Genomic DNA, 9,753 nt, shown 5'->3' on the forward strand with positions numbered 1-9,753 from the left:
TGGGGCCCTGGCATTTAAGCTGGAGAACTTTGCTCTAGAGCTTACACACTGAGAAAAGGGTTTTCTTACTTGACTGTACAAGCCTTTGAGTTTTGGTAATGGAGCTGAAGGCAGAGCCACGGTTGGAAGTCTCGTTCTGCCGTACGCTGGTCTCTGTTGTTCGTGCCAACCTGGTCTCCCTCTCTTTGTTCTTAATTTCCTGTATGCGATTTTCTCGCTCCTTCTCCCGTTGCTCTGTGGAAAGTAGAAACAGATTTGCTAAGAGAATAATATATATTATATACAAAAACACCATGATACAACAGGAAAGGGAACAGGTGCATGTAACTGCACTATACCAAAAGGACGGGAAATAATGCATTAAACACAATTGATTTTTCTATATCAGAATCAAGCTTGTACCCAGTCTATAGACAAGCAGAAGACAGCTATGATAGCATAGATAAGTGAGATTCTCCCGTTAGTCATAAAAGGATTAATCAAATCCAGTACAAACATAAGTGGAATTTATATTGAATAATGACAGTGCACGGTCATACCCAAAACACTTCATTTGCTAAGGAAACATTTGGTTTGATAACAATCTTCCTCAGGAAGGTTAAAGGGACAGTAAAGTCAAAATTAAACATTTGTGATTCAGAGCGAGCATGTAGTTTAGCAACTTTAGCATATTTGCTTTGCTCTCTTTGTATTCTCTGTTGAACTTAAGGAGCAGAGACACTCTGCTGGAAGCTAGCTGCTGATTGGTGGCTGCACATATAAGCCTCTTGTCATTGGCTTATCAGATGCATTCAGTTAGCTCCAAGTAGTGCATTGCTGCTCCTTAACCTTACTCTTCAGCAAAGGATTCCAAGAAACAAATTTTTCAATTGGAAATGTAATAAATTGAATGCACATTTAATTGCACATTTAACTTGAAATGTTACTGTCGCTTTAAGTTTGATGGTAATTTGTGTAGATGTAGGCGATTGTTGTAGATGGATAAAGTATAAACACCTCTTTTCCTTTGCCGCAACTCTCTCATCGCTGTTCTGATCAGTCTCCTCTCCTCAAAGTCTGTAGTCTTGTCCAACTGCAGAGTAAAAAAAGTCATATAAAGTGGTTCTAGATCACTGGTAGGAATATTTGTAGCCAGAAGTCCTTATCTGAAACCTCCTGAAAAGAACACATTTCTGAACTCACAGTTTAATCTCACAATTAGATGTCTTTGACCACCCCCTCACTCTGTTTTGGATGAAAATCTTGTCCAAGCCCATCGGCCTTACCATCTTGTCCAGAACGTCCTCATCCTCTATGGCGCTCAGTTCCCCAGCCGTTAACTTGCTCTTGTCTGGCTCTGTTTTCTCTACAGGACACGGCAGAAACACCTCAACTTGCTGAGATTGTTGCTGTGGAATCTCAGCTTCAACCTGTGGAAGATACGTTCTACTGAGTTTGTACACGGACCGTTGTTACTCAAACTAATCAGCAATGCCTTCTTATAGCTGCAGTCATGAACAGGAAGTGCAGATTCTTCCGTTTACTGGAGTTGCAGATATTGATTCAACCATTTTAAGTACAACTTGTATATGTGTAGTGCTTAGTTATGGGTAATGTCGCTAATATTCCCCTGAAGCAGATAATCTAAAGAAATGACAGGAAATTTGCATGTAGACAAGAACTGGTATACTTTGCTTTTGTGCATTAGTATCTGTTTAATGTTTAGTCCATTATCCATTTGCTACTAGAATGTGACGTCCTATGCTACGTCAGTAATGGCACTTTAAATTAAGTATAATGAAACTGCCTTGCATTGAACATTCACTATTTTGTCGATCTAGTAATTTAAAATGTCAAAATAGCAGTGCTTTTTCACTGGACTCCAGAGAGGCAGGAGGGCATACTGTTAAATTCAGAACCTTGACCCTGATGGACAGTGATTGCTACATATTTATATATGCTCCTAATTGACACAGAAGAGAGATATGTATAGCCAAGAGGCCTTTAAATGGGTATGTCCCTGGACTGCAAATTAGAGCAAATTCTTCTTTAAAAAAAAAAAGCTTGGTGTTAAAAATATTTATTTTGTATGCAAATATTTTGCAATGCACTTTCATTTGGGATGCAGCTATAATTGTGTAAATGTCCCATCAAAGGGGGTAAATAATATCCCTTAAAAGCAAAAGCATTAGCAGCAAGAAAAAGATTTTGTAACCTTTGCTTTTTTTAATGTAATCCAGGACAATACAAAGCCATTACAGGCAAAACACATTAGCTTTCCAACTCGGCTCTACCAAGACCAAAGCAGCAATTCTGCCCCAGCAAGCAGAGGATAATGGCATTAGTAAGAAGTCACTTTATTTATTTTTACAAAACTGCAGCTCACAAAAAGTAAATGCGTTACCCGTTTACACTGCAAATACTGGAAGCCAAATAAACCCCAAAATTGTATTCATGAATGCAGCTTTCAATTTACTTCTAGTATCAGATTTCCTTTGTACTCTTAATAGTCTTTGTTGAAAACCAGTTCAGAAGTGTGCTCATATCTACAGCACATTTAGAAGAATTGCAAGAGCACTAGGTGGCAACACTTTTACCTGCCACCTACCTAAGTATCTATTCAACAAAGAATTCAATAAGAACAAAGAAAAAATGATAACAGACTTAAATTGGAAATGAATATAGGACCCAGTCATCAACATGGATTACCAGATAAGGCAACAGTGGGGGTGAGGATCCCTTCCTGTGTCTGTCATGTGTACCATCATAAAAAGACAACTCCATAGAGGAATAAGGAAATACAAGGAGTTGCATCCTGTCCCCCTCAGCACTGTTGGGAGGGGGTGGGTGTTTGGATACTGGAATAGTAAAACTGAAACCTGCATGGGTGCATTTAGATAGACAAAAATCCTATCAGCAAAAAATGCTTCTAGTTAAAGTTACTGTTTCAGCGGCATATGCACATATGCTACAGGTGACTAAAGTATCACTGCAGAGAGCTGGCAGTGCTTTAGATGGAGTCAGTGAAGCCACTGCTGATGCACGGGGCACTGAGCATATGTGCATATGCAGTAATGACTTTTTTGCTAAATGGAAGTATAGTGCAAACTTTTTTCTATTTAAAATGTAAATGCATTATGTACAATGAATTTTTAACCTATTGTCCCAATGACACCCTAGTACCTAGCAAAGGTTCAATTTTGACCTAACGAATGCCACTTATATAGGTGCACAAAACTCTAAATGATGAATCCACAAGTATTAAGAAATATGAAGAAAAAATAAATCTAACTTTTTCATATCAAGCAGCACCAGTGTAGGTGCTCATTTAAATCTACAGACAAAAATGAGGTGAAAACTACATAAGAAAAAGCATTTTAAAAAGTGTCATTTAAACGTGTTAGAATATTTAGCTAGAAACAGCATAACAAAGCTATTTAAATGGATTTAGGAACCAATAGGAAGTGCACGTTTTGCACAGCTCATCCCTAAGAACAGACCACTCTCGCAGCTCTATTAGTGCCAAAAGCTTAGTTTGTAGGATAGTCATATGCTTAGCCCAGGCTTTCTTGAAGTCTCCCACAGTGTTTGACAACTCAAATGGATATTTATTCCATAAATCAACCACCCTTTTCTGTAAAGAATCACCTTAAAAAATAAGTCCTAAACATGCCACCCTGCAACATGAGATCATAACCTCAGTGTTGTAGTAAGAAAAGCTTACACCCTTGCATGAATTATCTAGAAATGTGTCATTCTCAGCTCTTTGTGCTGTATGATAGTATTTTGTCATATCCTGTCACTTTATATTACTTTTCCTTAAATGGACATGAAACAAAAATGTTTTATTTCAGGATGCAGATGGAGCATACCATACTTTCCAATGCAGATGCAGATGGAGCATACCATACTTTCCAATGCAGATGCAGATGGAGCATACCATACTTTGCAATGTACTTATATTTGTTTGATTCTCTTTGTATCCTTTGTTGAAGGTAAAGCGATGCACTAGTGGGTACTAGCTGAAAACAGAGTGAACCAATAATCAGAGGAATATATGTGCAGCTACCAATTAGCAGCTAGCTTTGGTAGGCTAGGTATGCTTTTCAAAAGATCTCAAAAGAAGTAAATTGGATTTATTTATTTTTTTAAATTGCATGGTCTCATGACAGCAAAAATGTTGATTTTGATAGAACATATATTTTGAAACAACTTTCCAATTTACTTCAATTATCTAAATTTGCTTTATTCTCTTGGTATCCTGTGTTGAAGGAGCAGAAATGCATTACTGGGAGCTTGCTGAACTCACTGGGTAAGCAAGAGACATATGTGCAGACACCAATTAAGAGCTCCTGAGCCTACCTAGGTATGCTTTTCAAGAAAGGACACAAAGAACAAAACAAATTTGATAACAGAAGTAAACTGGAATGTTGCTTAAAATTGCATGCTCTATCTGAACCATGAAAGAAAAGAAAAAAAAAAGATGGGTTTCATGTCCCTTTAAGTTATGAGCACAGTATGGAATAGTGCTGGACTCAGGAGTTGGGTTCCCTTTGGGCACTTACAAGACTGTTACTCCTTGACAGGTGTATGGAGGAGGATCTCCTTGTACTTGCAAACCTTGGGGGATGAGGTACTGAGCTGCCTTCCTGAGCATCTAAGAACAAAGTCAGCTCCTCCACTTGTCGGGACAGCCTCTCCTGTTCCATCTGCAGGTGCAGGTTCTCTTCTTTGAGATCATTGACAGCAGCACTTAGCGGCTCCACCAACAAGGCCATCTCCCGCAACTGCTGTGTCACCTTCTTCTGGAAGAGTTGAAGCTCATGCCTGGCTTCCAACATCACCTCTGATTGCTGGTTGTCCAGCTCCTGAAAGCCAGCACTGGGCATTTTCAGATCAGTGCAGTATGGTGGTCTCGTGCAGAGCACAAATGAAAGACTCAGCAGTGCAAATGTGAGACAGGAAAGTGAAGGGCGTTGCTTGGATAAGAGATGTCCTGGCAAATCAAAACAGTTGGCCTGTCCAAGGGCACAAGCTCTGCCCCCCACTGCTGATCCCCTTCTAATCCCTTAGCAGGAGAATGTTTACAGATTGAAGCTATATATATTTCTTCTATAACATCCCAGCACGGACACAAAGGGGAAGAGAGATGGGGACAGCAGGTGTCAGGAAACAGCCTATTCCTGGAAATGAACCAGTAGACACTGAATTCCATCAGGGCCAAATAGATTGTATGCTAATACACGCTTACAGATCTAGTTAGCAAAACATTTTAAATTAGGTTTACTTTTGAATCTCTTCTTTAAGAATGTGTGTTACATCAGTAATACTGATATATGGTTTTTGCTTATTTCTATCTAAATCCAGTGTCAAAACACAATTTAAAAAATTAAGGGTTATCACCAATAAATTTCCCATTACCAGTTAACTTTAACAAAACATATTACTGAAAGGCAGTAATACCTGTACTTAAAGGGATACTAACCCCAATTTTTCATGTTTCAGATAGAGCATGCATTTTTAATCATCTTTCTAATTTACTCACAGCAACAATTTTTCTTTGTTCGCTCTAGCTATCTTTATTTAAAAAGCAGGAATTTAAAGCTTAGGAGCCAGCCCATTTTAGGTTCAGAACCCTGGATAGCACTTTCTTATAGGTGGCTACATTTAGCAAACCAATAAGCAAGCATAACCCAGGTTATCAACCAAAAATGGACCAGCTCTTAAAGGGACACTGAACCCAAAATTTTTCTTTTATAATTCAGAAAGAGCATGCAATTTTAAGCAACTTTCTAATTTACTCCTATTATCAATTTTCTTCGTTCTCTTGCTATCTTTATTTGAAAAAGGCATCTAAGCTTTTTTTTGGGTTTAGTACTCTGGACAGCACTTTTTTATTGGTAGATGAATTTATCCACCAATCAGCAAGGACAACCCAGGTTGTTCACCAAAAATGGGCCGCATCTAAACTTACATTCTTGCATTTCAAATAAAGATTCCAAGAGAATGAAGAAAATTTTATAATAGGAGTAAATTAGAAAGTTGCTTAAAAATTCATGCTCAATCTGAATCATGAAAGAAAAATTTTGGTTACAGTGTCCCTTTAAGCTTTACATTATAGCTTTTTAAATAAAGATACTAAGAGAATGAAGAAAAATTAATAAGAGTAAATATGAAAGTTGATTAAAATTGCATGCTCTGAATTATTAAAGAAAAAAATTGAGTTTAGTGTCCCTTTAAAGGGACATGGCAACTATACATTAACTTTAATACATTACTTCCCAATACAGCAGAAATAATAAAAAGTTATGCTTACCTGATAATTTCATTTCCATCGAGGGGAGGAGAGTCCACGGTTTCATTCATTACTGTTGGGAATTATGAACCTGGCCTCCAGGAGGAGGAAAAGACACCCCAGCCAAAGGCTTAAATACCTCCCCCCACTCCCCTCATCCCCCAGCTATTCTGCCAAGGGAACAAGGAACAGTAGGAGAAATATCAGGGTATAAATGGTGCAAGATGATAAACTAAATTTAGGTCCGCCCATCGGACCACAGCTTCATTCATTACTGTTGGGAACATATACCCAAGCTCTAGAGGACATTGAATGAAACCGGGAGGGAAAATGCGGACCCTAATCTGAGGGCACAACAGCCTGCAAAACCTCTCCCCCCAAAACAGCTTCCGCAGAAGCAAAAACGTCAAATTTGTAAAATTTTGTGAAAAAAGTGTGTAAGGAGGACAAGGTAGCCACCTTACAAATTTGCTCCATAGAGGCCTCATTCTTGAAGGCCCAAGATGAAGCCACAGCTCTAGTTGAATGAGCCATGATACTCTGAGGAGGCTTATGTCCTGCTGTCTCATAGGCCAAGCAAATCAAGCTCCTCAACCAAAAGAACAAAGAAGAGGCTGCCTGCCCCTTGCGCTTCCCTGAATACACCACAAAAAGATGTAGACTGTCTGAAATCCTTTGAAGCCTGAAGATAGAACTTCAGGGCACGAACCACATCCAGATTATGAAGTAACCTCTCCTTAGAAGAAGGGTTAGGACACAAGAAAGGAACCACTATTCCCTGACTGATGTTACGGTTGGACATCACATTGGGAAGAAACCCCAAACCAGTGCGAAGCACAGCCTTATCCGCATGAAAAACCAGATAAGGAGGCTCACATTGCAAGGCAGCCAGTTCAGATAATCCGCGTGCCGATGCAATGGCCAATAGGAAGATAACCTTCCAGGACAGAATCTTAATGTCAATGGAATGCATAGGCTCAAACAGAACCTTCTGCAATACCTTAAGAACCAAGTTTAAGCTCCATGGGGAAGCAGACTGTCTAAAAACAGGCCTGATTCTAGACAGAGCCTGACCAAAAGATTGAATGTCCTATGCAACAAGACTGATAATGCCGAAATCTGTCCCTTTAAGGAACTGGCGGCAAGATCCTTCTCCAAACCATCCTGGAGAAAGGACAGAATCCTGGATACCTTCACCTTATGCCAAGGATATCCATGCTTCTCACACCAGGACAAGTCCTCCACACCTTATGGTAGATGCGACGAGTGACTGGCTTTCTTGCCTGAATTAGAGTATCAATCACACTCTCAGAAAAGCTTCTCTTGGCCAAGACTAGGCGTTTCAATCTCCACGCAGTCAGCCTCAGAGAATCGAGATTTTGATGATGAAAAGGGCCCTGTTTCAGCAGATCCCTGCGACAGGGTAACCTCCACCGTGGAGAGGATGACATCCCCACCAGATCCGCAAACCACGTTCTCTGTGGCCATGATGGAGCAATCAGAATGGCCGAAGCTCGCTCCTGTTTGATGCGTGCCACTACACAAGGTAGAAGTGGTAACAGTGGAAAAATGTAAGCTAGGCTGAACCCCCAAGGCACCGCTAAGACATCCCTGGATCCCTGGACCTTGACCCGTATCTGGATAGCTTGCAATTGAGTCTGGACGCCATGAGAACTATCTCCGGTGTTCCCCACCTTAGACAAATCTCCGCAAACACTTCGGGGTGAAGAGAACATTCCCCTAGATGGAAGGATTGTCTGCTGAGAAAGTCTGCTTCCCAGTTGTCCACACCTGGAATGTGAATCGCTGAGAGCAAGCAGTTGTGGGACTCCGTCCACTCCAATTGATGGTTGATGTAAGCCACCGAGGTTATGTTGTCAGTCTGGAATCTGATGAAGCTGAGCCACCCCAGAGGTGGCCATGCCTTCAGAGCATTGTAGATTGCTCGGAGTTCCAGAATATTTATTGGAAGGAGAGACTCCTCCCAGGACCATTTTCCTTGTGTCATCCTGGCACCCCAAACAGCATCTCATCCTGCCAGACTCGCGTCCGTGGTCACAATCTCCCAGAACGGTCTCAAGAAGGATGTCCCCATGGACAGTTGCTCCGGACGGATCCACCAAGAGAGGGAGATCAGAGTATCCATGGAAATCTGCTATGATAGATCTGAATGATCGCCGTTCCACTGTCTCAACATGCACAATTGAAGAGGTCTGAGATGGAACCTGGCAAATGGAATGATGTCTATGCTGGAAACCATGAGTCCGATCACCTCCATACACTGAGCCACAGAGGGGCTTGAGGAGGACTGAAGGGCAAGACAAGAGGACGCAATCTTCCTGCGTCAATGGTCTGTAAGAAATATTTTCATGGACATAGAGTCTATTATCGTGCCCAGGAACTGCACCCTGTTGCTGGGAACCAGGGAACTCTTTCCTGAGTTGATCTTCCAACCGTGAGATTGGAGCAAAAGAAGAAGAGCCCTTGAATGATACTCTGCAAGACTGAGCGACGGCACCTGGACTAGGATGTCGTCCAGATAGGGCGCCACAGCAATGCCTCTGGATCTGGCCACTGCAAGTAGTGCCCCCAGAAACCTTTGTGAAGACTCTCGGGGCAGTCGCCAGACCAAAGGGAAGGGCCACAAACTGGAAGTGATGGACCAGAAACACAAATCTTAGGAACTTGAAGTGGTCCCTGTGAATTGGCACATGAAGATAAGCGTCCTTCAAGTCTATAGTTGTCATGAACTGTCCTTCTTAAACTAGGGGCAGAATAGATCTGATTGTTTCCATTTTGAATAATGGAACACTCAGAAACTCACTTTAGGTCCAGAATCTGGCGGAACAGGCCCTCCTTCTTTGGAACCACAAAAAGATTTGAATAGTACCCTAGACCCCTTTCTCCTTGGGCTACTGGTACGATAACACCTAGAGAGGAGAGATCCCTCACACATTCTAGAAAGGCTTCTTTCTTTTCCGGTCTTGAAGACAGGTTTGACAGGAGGAATCTGCCCCTGTGCGGATGGGATCTGAACCCTATCCTGTAACCCTGGGCGACAACTTCCAGAACCTAAGGGTCCTGAATCTCCTGCAAGCATGCTTTTGAGAAGAGATAATCTGCCCCTCCTACTTGGTCCAGATAACGGTCGTGGGCTGCCTCTTCATGCCGATTTGGTCTTGGATGGCTTCTTGCTCTGCTTAGACTTGTTCCAAGAATGAGTCGGTTCCAAGTTCCCTTGGACTGGTCCACTTTTGCGGCGGGCTGCTGGCACTGGGACTTATCTGCAAAAAAGGTATGAAAAGTAGATCCTTTAGGCTTAGCCTTCTTATCCTGTGGTAGGAAAGCTCCCTTGCCTCCTGTAACCGTGGATATTATCGAACCCTGGACCGAAGAGAATCTTTCCTTGAAAAGACAGGGAAAACAGCCTCGACTTAGAGGTCATGTCCGCAGACCAAAACTTTAGCCACAGAGCCCTG

The 9,753-nt window shown here is 41.6% G+C and overlaps 1 protein-coding gene across 1 annotated transcript in view; it reads right to left on the minus strand.

The window, feature by feature from the left end:
* The window catches only part of SMTN (smoothelin), a 98,308-nt gene extending 93,383 nt beyond the window's left edge, over window positions 1–4,925 (minus strand). The window contains exons 1-4 of the mRNA XM_053702216.1: window positions 4,545–4,925; window positions 1,266–1,409; window positions 997–1,072; window positions 70–234 (exon numbers count right to left, since the gene is read on the minus strand). Of these exons, the coding sequence (XP_053558191.1) occupies window positions 70–234; window positions 997–1,072; window positions 1,266–1,409; window positions 4,545–4,868 (709 nt within the window). The 5' untranslated portion in view covers window positions 4,869–4,925. The remainder of the gene's footprint in view (window positions 1–69; window positions 235–996; window positions 1,073–1,265; window positions 1,410–4,544) is intronic.
* Between the last annotated feature and the right edge of the window lie 4,828 nt (window positions 4,926–9,753).

This window comes from Bombina bombina, chromosome 2, assembly GCF_027579735.1.
Source record: "Bombina bombina isolate aBomBom1 chromosome 2, aBomBom1.pri, whole genome shotgun sequence".
Classification (NCBI taxonomy): Eukaryota; Metazoa; Chordata; class Amphibia; order Anura; family Bombinatoridae; genus Bombina; species Bombina bombina.